At 40.2% G+C, this 12,628-nt stretch overlaps 1 protein-coding gene across 1 annotated transcript in view; it reads right to left on the reverse strand.

Moving 5' to 3' along the window:
• Positions 1–9,298: 9,298 nt before the first annotated feature.
• The window catches only part of LAMC1 (laminin subunit gamma 1), a 144,431-nt gene continuing 141,101 nt past the window's right edge, over positions 9,299–12,628 (reverse strand). Inside the window, exon 28 of the mRNA XM_072648436.1 lies at positions 9,299–12,308. Coding sequence (XP_072504537.1) covers positions 12,052–12,308 — 257 coding nt within the window. The 3' untranslated portion in view covers positions 9,299–12,051. The remainder of the gene's footprint in view (positions 12,309–12,628) is intronic.

The following is a 12,628-nucleotide window of genomic DNA, read 5'->3' on the forward strand; positions in this document are numbered from 1 at the left end:
GGGAATCAAATAATTCTGTCAGAAAGATATTGAAGACTCTCTAAGGGCTTGAAAGTCTTAGGCGGAACTGAAAGGTGGGGTTTTCATTATTTTGCCTTTTGAAGGTAGGGGACTTAGAAGAGAAAGTAACACATGGAAAGCAAATAGATGGCTTAAGATGGTATTGGAAAACCATGGCATAAAATACAGGGAAAAGATATCTAAGGAGAAGAGAGAAGACCCTATTTGCCTGGAGACTGGATGATCTGATTGAAAAGAATTTAAGTTAATCTAAAATGGAGGGGAAGGGGAAGGGGAAATGTCTGATACATTTGACAAACCAGGTACCACAGAAGATAGAAAATAGAATATAGAAAGAGGAGCAGTAAGAGGAGAAGAGAGAAGACCCTATTTGCCTAGAGACTGGCCAGAGAACATTACAGGAAAAAGAAGTCTCAGAAACAATTCTTAGGGATTCAGATGAGCATGTATCAATGTCTAGAGAGTCTGCGTAATCAATAAGTGAATTAGAGATTTTAATTCTTAGGGAATTGAGGAAGGGGGAGGAGTAAGACCTTCTGGGTGTCCCTGAGACTTAATGGAATGGAATGCATGATGCATAATCAATGGCTTTCGATTAAATCTTGAGGGTTTCTCAATAATAACTCTAAAGCTCATGTTTCCTCCATCCAGAAATCTCACTGGGAATTATAGAAGCTGGCTTGTGTCTCTTAAGCAACTGAAGCTACCAAGGAATTAACAGCATAGATTTATTAAAGAGGCATATGTGTATCCTTCCAACCTCTAGAAACCACCTTGCTCCCAAACTCACACTCTCAGGTTGGATCCTTCAGGAGAGTGACTATCCCAGGTTCAAGTACTTTGTGAGTTCACACTCCTGAAACTGTAGTTTACAAGCCCCTACTGATGTACCTATTTTTAGTAGTCAACCAGGAGACACAATTAACTCAATGCAAAAACATTTACTGAAATGGAGTAACATAAACAATCTGAACATTCCTTCCATGAACCTGGAGCACACTGTACCACAACCTCACACAGTACCTCTCAGTGGGAAGAGTGGGACTACACATGGTGTACACCAGTAGAAGGGAAAACACACAGCAAACACAACTCACACCTGGTAATTCAGGACCATGATGACCTTTCTTTGTGTCTTCATGCTGCTTCCTCTTTCTGCAGCATTTCTGCTGGAGAGGTCTCTCAACCAGACTCCACCAGTCTGTTTGTCCTTGAAGTTCAACCCCCCCCAGTGCTAAGAACCAACTTTATGCTCAACAAGTTTCTCCTTATCAAACTGCCTGTGCTCTCTTACCTGACCCATGGTGGGTTGAGGGGAAGAGAGAGAAATCCCTTTGACTCCCCAAAAGGCAAGGGATGATTCCCCCTCAAGGGCTGAGCTTTCCTTCCATAGCTGACTCTTTTCTTGACTCATGGAGCTCACACTCTTATCCCCTGTCTTATTCCCTGTCCTTGACTGACTTCCTAGAGTGACTTGCTTTCTTTAAGGACCACTAGAGGCACAACCAATCCTGACTAAAGAACTTCTCCTAGTTCTATAAAGACACACTTCCAGTTCCAGAATTGGAATTGGGGAGGAGGAGCGCTATGAGAGAGGGTACACTCCCCTGGTCAAATCACACCTGGAGAACTATATTCCATTGTGGTTACCACATTTTGCCAAAGATATTGACAAATTTGAACACATCCACAGGAATGGAACCAGGATGGTGAGGTGACTAAAAACCAAACCACCTTATAAGGACCACCTGAAGCAATGGGGCATGCTGGGTCTGAGGAAGAGAAGGATTAGGAAGGACATAACAGTTATCTTCAACTAGTTAAAAAGCTGTTATGTGAAAGAATAGAAATGTTTTGTTTGGTTCCAAAAACCAGGAGGTAGAAGTTGTAGAAAACCAGATTTCAGCTCATTATGAGATAAAAACAACTTTCTAACAATTAGAATTATCCAAAAGGCTATCTCCAACTAGTAGGGAGTTCCCTTACATTGATTTTTGTAGTTTGTTGCTGTTGAGTAGTTTCAGTTGTGTTCATTTTTTCATGACTCCATTTGCGGTTTTCTTGGCAAAGATACGGTTTGTCATTTCCTTCTCTAGCTCATTTTACAGATGAGGAAAATGAGGTAAACACTGTTAAGTGACTTGCCAAGGTCACACAGCTAGTAAGTGTCTGAGGCCAGATTTGAAGTCAGGAAGATGAATCTTTCAGATTTCAAGCACCGTGCTCTATCCACTTTGCCACTTCACTGCCCTTTTTTTTGTAGTTACTGCTTCTTCTTCTTCTACTTTTTTTTGGATAGTCACTAACCCTTACTTCAATACTACAGCCTTCATGTCTCTCCCATTCACCCAGGATCAAAGTCAAGTTCACTGACTGTAACTTTCAAAGTCCACCCCTTTCCATTTTGGGGGAGGATCAAACAGGATGAGATGAAACTGCGATATTTGCCTTTGATACCTCTCTTGGTCTCCACAGTCTTTCAAAGATAATTGCCAGTGGTTTACTAATCTCATTAGTCAGTTCTTTCAGTACCCAAGGATATCTGGGTCATTTGGGCCAGTGACTTGAATTCATCAGGGGCTACTAGGTTTTGCAGTTACTTATCTGTATCAACTCCCTATTAGCCATTTTGTTCTGACTTTTCCAGTCTAAACATCATTCTCCTTGGCATAGAAAAGATAAAAACAAAAATCAAGCAATATTTCCATCCATAGTTACTGACACTCCATCCACCTTGAGCACTGGTCTTTTCTCTTCTTTCATCCCCTTCTCTCCAATATAGCTTGCTTGTAAAAACTAAAGCCAATCTGCCCTATTTGAATGCTGCTCTTAGTTTTCCTCACTAGCCTCTGCTTATTTTAAGCTTTAGCACTCCTTTTAGGAACTGGCCTGTCTTTCCTAACCAACCCCTATTATCTTACATTATCTCAGGTACATTATCAATAAGTGGAGAAGATAAATCCTTCTTCACTGGGTTGTTTCAGGAATCAGATAAGGGACAAGATGCAAAAGCCCTTTAAAAAGTTATATACAAACATAATACATCTTTGTAGTGCTACATGCCACTTTCCTAAAGTCTGGTACAAGTACAGTTATCCCTTCCATATTGCAGGGGTTAGGGCACGGCACCCCCAAGATCTGGAAAATCCGTGTAAAATTTTTTGGCCTTCCCTTCGTACCAGAGAAGTCTGAATTTTTCCTGGGGTGTTCAAAGTATTAAGATATAAAATATGTTGATATTACACAATACTATACAGACATTTTATGCATTTCTGAGTTTCTAAATGTTTTCTGTGTGTTGTCTGTGGCTTCTGCAAAAATCCCTAAAATTCCCTTTTAAATTCTTATGCTGACCCACAATATATGCAAACATTGATGGGAAAAGTTGCCATGTGGAAGGGATAACTGTAATCAAAGCAAGGAAAACTCATGGCTCAGCAGTGTGCTATACCATGTGGAAAAAGCCCTAAATTGGAGTCCATATGGAAAAGCAGATTTGATCTCTGGGATAGGTCTGATCCTCTGGTATCAGACCAGAGACAACACAGAGAACAGACTGTCTGGGCATCAAGTCTGATCCATTCAAGATCAGCAAGTTGTAACATAATCCTCTCTGATCATGTTAACATGTAATCACCAAAATCATAGACATGATCCCAATACTTTACCTTGGCCAACTGATTCAGCATCCCTGAAGCTTGTAATCAGCACCGGGATAGCCAGTCACCTCTACACACCTCCCCAGCCCAATTGTATTCTATGAACTACCCATATGACCCTTCTAGAGACTCTGGCCAAGAAGGCAGATAGACTGTTTTCCTTGATGCATTAACTCAGCAAAGTAAGGACAACTCAGCTGGGCATAGCATAAGATATTCAGAACACTCAAAAAGTGATTATGGAGAGAGACCTAGCAAAGTGATCTGCAAAACCCCTAGTGCAAGCTAAAATGTCATTGGGAAATATTTGACCAAACAAATAAAAGCACAAAACAGCAGATAATGTTAATTTGGGTTTCTAAGACAATAGGCAACCCACAGATCGTTTCTATTTGAGTTTGACAGCAATGGTGTAGGGGACAGAGGGCTTGTCCAGGAGTCACGAAGACCTGGCCCTTTTATATTTCAGAAGTCCCATCTAGCACAAAAGCTGAGTAATTGTGGGCAAATCATTTAACCTGTTATTGCCCCTAGGTAAATCTCTAAGGCTATATATACTTTAAGAGATAGGCTATTTTCCATTGGTAGAAGGAGTTTCTGCCCCAGAAGTCACGAAAACTAACTCCAATGGCTCTGTGATCACTGATGCAAATACTTCCCTTCAGCATACATTCATGCTTGCCCATCTTATGACACTCATCTGTGCCCTGCGCATCTCATGTCTGGGTAAGCAACAAGCGAATGAGAATGCCTTCCCATAAATTCATCACGGGGGGGGGGGGGGGTGCCCAATATGTTGTGGGCATTTCTTGCTTTCTCTTGTCATCATAAAGATATCACTGGCGCATATGAACTGTTCACAGATTTGTGACCTTGGGGCTCGCCTTGGGGTTATGCTTGCTTGGGTGTTACTTAATGGGATGTTCACACCCATCAGGCACTTCTCCATTGCTTTCTGAGTGATATTCATCTTCAATTCTTTGGAGCCTGTAGTGATCTGTAGCTCATAGCCAAACCACAACACAATTGGAATGCTATTGTTAACAATATTGGTCTTTGTTTTCAGGGACAATTTTGTGTTCCTTAGGGGAGTTCTACAATTTCCAGAGTCATGGAACTTAGGTTGGGAAGGACCTCAACTACTATCTATTCTAATCCAGTCTTGAAAAGAATCCCCATTCTAACACACCTGACCAGTGGTCATCAAGTTACTGCTTCACTAGGCAGCCCATTCCACTAACTTCTCATGGTGAGGAAGGTTTTCCTGACATCAAGCCTAAAATGGCCCTTTTGTAACTTTTACTCCTTGTTTTTGGTTTTATCCTATGGGTCAAACAGAACAAATCTAAAACCCTTCAAATTCTTGAAGGCAGTTATGAGCCCTCCCACCTCCTCCCGAGTCATATTCCAGCCCAAGTACTGACACCTTGTACAACTTGTCCTACTATGACATGGAATTCTTATGCTTCACCATCCTGGTTGCCCACCCTGAACATTCTCCAACTTGTCACTATTTTCCCTAAAATGTAGCATCCGGAATTGAACCCAATACTCCAGATGAGGTTTGGTGAAAAAAGACGACAGTAAGCATTGCTTTTTATTGCTAGAAGCTATGCTGTTCTTAACGTAGCCCAAGATTGCATTAGCTTTTGAGGCTGCCACATGACACTACTGATGCATACTGAGCTTGCTCTTACAAATAGCTGGATAATTTACATTTCCCATCAATACTGTATCATCCATATCTTTGTCAAGTCTGTCTAGGGCATCTTCATTAATCTCAAATTGTAAAATCACTCCCTTTTCTTCCTCCATTGACCTTCATACTAATACTTTAAAAAAAAAATTCATTTATTTTATTTTCAGTTCCAAATTCCCTTCCCTCTTCACCCACTCAAAAAATACTCTTTATCATGCTTCCCTCATTTTGTTTCTGGATTTCCTCATATAATTAAGAGCTTCTTAATATACAGGTTAGGTTAGATTATATAAAAGCTTGTCCTAAATTCTGTGTTGTTAGCCTAAGTGCTTGCACAAAGGTTGAGGGACTTTTTTCTTTCAATGGGGAGACCTAACAATGAGCCAAATTCAGGCATTCTCAGGAAAATTGGGGAATGAGAAGTATTTTTGAGAAAATCCTTTAAGATCCTTCGATCCATGAAACTTGGAACTTTGGTTCTGGGACACAAGCTAGATTACATAGGCAGTTCTATGTAGGATGGCATCACAGAACACTGAAATTGGGATAACAAGATCTGAATTCAAAATCTGCCTCTTCTACTTACTTGTGAGACCCAGGTCTCATTAAGGTCCCTCACTAGCAAATGAAGGATTTGGACTAGATCTCTTCCAGTTCTAAGTCTTTTCATTCTACATACTTATAGTGCATTATGTACCTAGAAAAGGCCCTATTAAATCAAAACAATGTTAATCAATATTCTCTTAAGACAATGCTATTACGTTCCTGAGCCAACTGCCTAACGTCCAACTTCTTATAGCTATGACCACACATTTTAGCATTTTAACCAACGTAAATCAATGTCATAACCATAGTTAGATGTCTTCTAAAACGTACACCAATATAAAAATATTAGCTAATTATAAGTATTTAATTTTATTTATTTAAACCTTCTCTGGGAGAGTCTTGGGCCTGTAGTCAGGACAAGGACATTGTGGAAGAAAAGCTGTGTTAGGCAGAAGGTAGCTTTCTTTAAGGCCTGCACATTGGGGGCCTGGAAATGGGGGAGGTAGGGTCTTACAGGCTGGTGCATGTAAGCAGGACTAGAAGCAGTAGTTAGTACATAGCCTCCTTCAATTAAAGAAGTGCAAAGATTTCGATAGTCCTATCCACACTTTCCCTTGCTAGGTAGATGTGGATGCTCAGTGGTCAGATCTCCAAAGGTCTCTGGGCCTTGTCACCTAACCTGCAGCGGCTAGGTCCTTTCATTCACTCTGCAGTTGAATCTTCCTTTACACGTTGACTCAAAGGAAAATGTTAGCTCCCATTTCTCAGTTTGTATACCCAACGCTCAGCACATTGTAAGTATTTAATAAATGCTTTTTCTTTCATTTCCTTCGTTCATATCGTATTAAATGCCACTGGATTTGGAGGCAGATGACCTAGTTCAAACCCTAGCTCTACTATTTGTCTCAAAATGATCTTGTCTGACCATCTTCTCATTTGTAAAGGCATGAGGTTGGACTAGTTTACTAAGCATTTATATTGACCACTAAGCTAAGCACTGGAATGCAAAGGCAGAAACGAAAGAGTCCCTGCATCAAGAAGCCAACAGATTCCCTACGCAGAAGTATACACAAGGTAATAAGGTGGAGAGGATAATCAGTGTAGAGATCAGGAAGGTACCCAGCATATTCTGGGCAGAGAACACATTACCTTTGCCTGTGCTGGGATTAGGAGGATGAGGTCCTTTACATGAAGGATAGCAAGAAAGCTCCCTTGGCTGTGCGCAAGAGTACATGAAGGGGGAGTAGTCCATAACAAGGCTGAAATGTCAATAATTTAGTGGTGAAGACTTCAGAGGTGTGCACATTTGATCCTAGAGGTAATAGAGCTACTGCGGTTTATTAAGCCTGCAAAGTGATATGGGCACCTTTTAGATAACCTCCAAGATCTCGAAAATTCCAAATCCAATGATCATAAGGGCTGTCTCATTTTGTCTTGGATGCAGGGTTCCAAATGCCAACCAAGCCCCAAACAGACAACTAGCAGAAAGTCTGATAATTCTAAAACCATAGTACTTTATTTCTGATTGGAAAAATCTTTACTAATTCCTTAGATAAATTTATATATTTTTTCACACTAAGCTTATTATCTTAGTAAATTTTAAAAATTCTTTTCCTTTCCATGGGACAAAGTTGATGCTTACCCCACCACAAACAGGAAAGGGTTAAGACATTACTCCTATAAAAGATGAAACTCTTCGGTGTCACAGTTTCCCTTTGGGAAACCCTGTTCTAACTTTGACTTGTCCAATAGAATGTAAACTCTTTAATGGCAATAATTGTTTGGTTATTGCCTTTACATCCCCAGTGTCTGGCATATAGCAGGTGTTCAGTAAAAGCTTTTTTAAATAAATGAAGAAAATTCGACTACAAAGCCTTCCTTTCCCTGATCTCTGTACCTTTCTTTCTTGTATATCACACAACACTGTTTTAAAACTCTCACTATGCAATACCATTTATCACATTCTTGTTTGCATCTAATCCTTGCATGAGACTATAAGCTTAGATCACATGGCTTTGTATCTCTCCAAGCACCTAGCACAGAGCTCTGCATACAGTAGATGCTTATGAAAATAACCTTTTATGGTATTGGGGATCAGAAGACGATGCTGCAACCAATTTCTAAGAAACTGCTGACCCTTGGAGTAGAACACACTGGCATAAAAGCAAAGTTTAAAACTATTATCATCATCACATAAGAGCAAGAAATAAGTATCAGCATTTAAATGACTTTTTTTTGGGGGGGAAAGCAAAAACACGTTCAGGAACATTTGTAATAAAGGTATTATTAACTTACATCTTTTAACATTCTGAGGAAAAGTTTGTATTTGGTTTCTTCCCCAGTACCACTGAAATTTTATATCATAAAAGGCTGGGAAGATGAATTTACTCAAACAGTCATTCTGTTTGGGGGGAGGAGGGGAGAGAATACACTGTAAAGACTCAAAAATAATGTCACTTCTTAGCCGTTTGGGTTAAGATCAAGCATTAAGACATTGGTATTTATAGAAGCTACAAGTAAATCTGGAAGACTTGGAAACTTCAGGATCAGATCCTTCTTCTAGAGAGCCCCATGGTTCAGTATGTTCTTTGGATTGACCCTCTGGGTGGAATCAAGCATAGTATAGCTATTGAGACATATAGGGGACATACCGAGGGCATCTCTTAGGGGAATTTCCTCAGAGAAAGCTTTAGAGGGCACTAGCTACCAATGTACTGAGACTGACATATGCCCTTTCATCTCAAGGTTATGTTGGAACTTGTTTCTCCTACAGGACAAACACACTAGCCAGCTATTCTATCAAGAGTGTGATACATGGGTATTCCATACAGATAGAATGTGACAAATGGAAAAATCACTAAGACAAGTTAATGAGCACCCCCTCCTCCCAATTTAAAAATTTTTTTCCTAACACCAAAATTTCTTTCAGTCTTCATCACTGGAAGACATAACCCTGATTTACTGTAGTGAATATGGTGCTAACCTTGTAACAAGAAAAGTGAATTCGAAATCTGCCTGTGACACTTTCTAACTGTGTCACCATAAGGGTAAATTAAATTCTTTGAGCCTCTATTTCCTCATCTGTAAAATGAGAACAATTCTAGTACTTACCTTACAAAACTGTATTGAGAATCAAATGAGATACTATATGTAAAGTGCTTAAAATGCTAGTATGTGTCAGTCAATATGGAATTTGCTATTAAGTCCCCAGAGAAGTTAAAGCCACACGGAATTACCCTTCCAGAAAAATCATTATCCACTTTAACAAGATTTACTACCCTTTATTTTTTACCACTTTAAAAAGTTTTCTACTACTATGATAAAGTCCCTCTCTTTCTTCCCACAAAGTCATACTCAGACAACACCAAGTATATGAGGGGTTACAAATATTCAGACTTTATTATAAATAAAAATACTGTTTTATACATTAAAAAAAAACCGCCAAGTGTTGCATTTGTTCACCTCCCCAGACAGCAAGACTGCAGAGATTAAGGCGAGAAGCTCAAGTGAAGGCACGTAAAAAAGGCCACAGTCAAGATCAAAAAGGAGCAAATTCCAGGCAAAGAACAGCTGTGCTCATACATTCCCCATGACAGCCATGTTGTCCATGTCATTATTCAAAGGACAGACAGCTCTACAATGTAATAATGGCTGTAATACAGGGGTGCAATTGAAGAACTTTCTTATAAAGAATCTTTATTTAAAAAATAATTTTTAAAAAAAAAAAAACACCACACCACCACAGAGTTGAGGAAAGGCAAAACAAAAAGCCAACAGTCCCTGACCTTGGCCCAACACCAGCTGGTGTGCACCTGGTAGAAAAGATGGGAGGAAATCAATGCTGGCAGATTCTCTTGTCTTTTCCTGCAGCCTTGACCAGGAGATGAGTGTTAAGTTATGACCACCTTACTACAAAAGCTGGTCAGGAAATACTGATGTGAAAACTTGGCGTAAAAAAAGCAACTGGTTTTATGGTAGCAAGAAGGGCCTGGCAGATGCAAAGGTATCAAAGGGCAGAGGAATGCCAAGTCACAGAATTTTTGGTAAACTCTAGCATGCCCTAGGGGATAGTGAGGGGAGAGGCATATTCAAGGACTAAGCATCCTCCCCCATCTACCCTCCTATAGCACTGTCCCTGATGCCTTATGGAAATCTAACAACATTAAGCTCTCACATTTCATATACACCCACATAGGGATGACATCCCAGACCCATAACAGTGCTGCAGACCCCTACAGTAGCACCCCCTAATGCTACCACATACGTCAATTTAGCACTGCAATTACATAGCAGACACAAAAGACTCTACAGTCTGCAGAAATAACTGTTCAGGGTAAGCTGGTGCTGTAACTGGGGGATGTCTGAGGGGCTCTTTTATCTATAGAGACTGTATTTAGGTAAACAAGTATCTACCAATACTATGGACTACAAATACTGCCAACACAAGGCAATGGGTACAAGGAGGGCAATGGCGGGGAGAACCTAAATAGCAAGAAGCATGAGAAAGTGTGATGCAAATTGTTGTGCTGGTTAAAAGGAAATATAGAGGGAAGAGTAGAACAGACACTGTCATTCTGGAAACAGGACCAAGTATATTTACATAAATTTCTTAATCTATAATTATGATAAACAAAACAAACAAAAAAACATTCACACAAAAATATAAATTTGAAATAATTAATAGCACCAGTGTGTCAGATAATAGTTTCTTCCCCGCTACGCAAAGTACAAAGTTGCATAGTGTTAAAGGCTATATATGAATCTCAAAGGCAGGGAGTTGGGTGTAAGAAGAGAATCACGTCCTGTGATCTGCAAAAACAAGTCACAGGAATGAGGACAAAAAGTGGAAAAGCTTGCTAGGAAGCTCCCCGTAAGGGCTTTCCCTCAACATAAAGGAGAGAGAGAGATTTTGCAACAGGTGGAAATTATGAGGTGGAGGCTTCTGAATGATGGTGGCAGTTTTACGACATAGTGAGAGTGCAACTGATAAGCCACCAAGGTTTAGACACAAACGGGGTAATCTGGTGTTTTTTCTGGTGGTGGGAACACTGGGAAGACAGGACTAAAGGGTTTAGTATTTCATCTCTCTCCAGAAGAATGCAAGGGAACTTGATATTAATGCCAAGTGAGCAAAATATGTTATCCTTTTGTAAGTGATAGGAATAAAAAGGATTTTTTAAACCAAGACCTTAATAATACCAATTATTCTGCCTGATAATTTAACACTACCTCCAAAACTAGTATATACCAAAAAAATTTCTAAGTACTGACTTACTTTTCTTTTCAAATAAAGACTTCAGTGGTTATTTCATTCTTACATAAAATTTCTCTATAGTAACTCCACATAGAGGGATGCAAGTCTTTTAGTGAATGCAAAACAGATCCCTACCTCACAAGCTGCCAGTTCAGAGAATTAGCTGACTACCCAAAGACCTGGGAAATGGTTTGCTTTTCAGGCCATGAGAGGCTTTTGAGGAAAACTTTAAGCCCACTTCTTCTGTCCTGGGGCCTGCTAAACAACATTATAAATAACAGCATCTTTTTTAAATCAGCAGGTGGCTCAGTGTATTGCACTCAGAACAGATGGTAAAACATTTGGTAGACGGCTACCAAAATTCTAACTGGATACTACTTTTGGCACAGGGATGTTGATTTCCTTTAAGATTCTGCTGAACAAAGGGCCAGGGGCTCCAGAGGATCATTCCTTTCCCTGAAGGTGGGGCTCTCCCAGCCTTCCCATAATAGATATGACTAAGGCTGGGGAGGGTCTTTTAGGTGGCAATGAGAGAAGTGAGAGCATGAGCTTCCTGTGCCTTGTCATACAATGGTTCACACACAGCTGCATTTGTACCACTGTACTGTAATCCAGGACACTTTGTGTCCTTGTGCAAATCAAAAGGGAGAGTGTAGGTAAGGTAGAATTATTTTGGGTGGAAGAGAGAGACTTTATAAAAGAAAACCCTTTGATGCCCAAAGACAGAAGTTTAATATGCCTCTCTTTGAACTTCGCAACTTTTTCTGGTTCATACAGAACAGTGACCAAGAGCAGCGGAGAGTTGGGGTCTGAAGAAGATCATCGGTGTATGAAGGCGCTCCACCAGTGGCTGCAGGAAGACAGATACGCCTTTAGGGTTTCTCAATGGAGGGGGTGTTGAAGCAGCCTGCTGGCAAGCTCTTCTTGATGTCCTCTAGGTTTCGGATGTCCTTCATGATCTCCTCGATGTCTCTGTTGTAGTCCACGATGGCAGCCTCTTGTTTCCTGGCTTCATTTTCTAGATCAGATACTTTTCTATCGAGATCCCGGATCTTCATCTCCTCTTTGGCTTTGTTCAGGGTGCCCTCGATCTCATTTAGCTTGTTCAGGTCTACAGTGTCCAGCTGCCCTAGAGAGAAAGGCAAAGACAAAGAAAAGACTCAGTACTAGGATGTCACCCCCTCTGAAGCCCTTAACAGACCAAGCACAGCAGCTTTAGCCAGGCAGAAGGAGCCCTACAGAATGTGACTTCTAAATAAGTGATACAGTACATGGTATATAAACAGGGTATGGAAAGTATAAACACATTCTGACCTTAATCCAGCTGGAATGACTCATAACACACAAACTAACTCTTGTTTGATTGGTTTTGTTTTGAGAAAATATATTCACTTCTGTTTTCTGTATTCTCTCAAGGCAAGTCAACAAGCATTATTAAGTATTTATTTT

The sequence above is a fragment of the Notamacropus eugenii genome, chromosome 2, assembly GCF_028372415.1.
Source record: "Notamacropus eugenii isolate mMacEug1 chromosome 2, mMacEug1.pri_v2, whole genome shotgun sequence".
NCBI lineage: Eukaryota > Metazoa > Chordata > Mammalia > Diprotodontia > Macropodidae > Notamacropus > Notamacropus eugenii.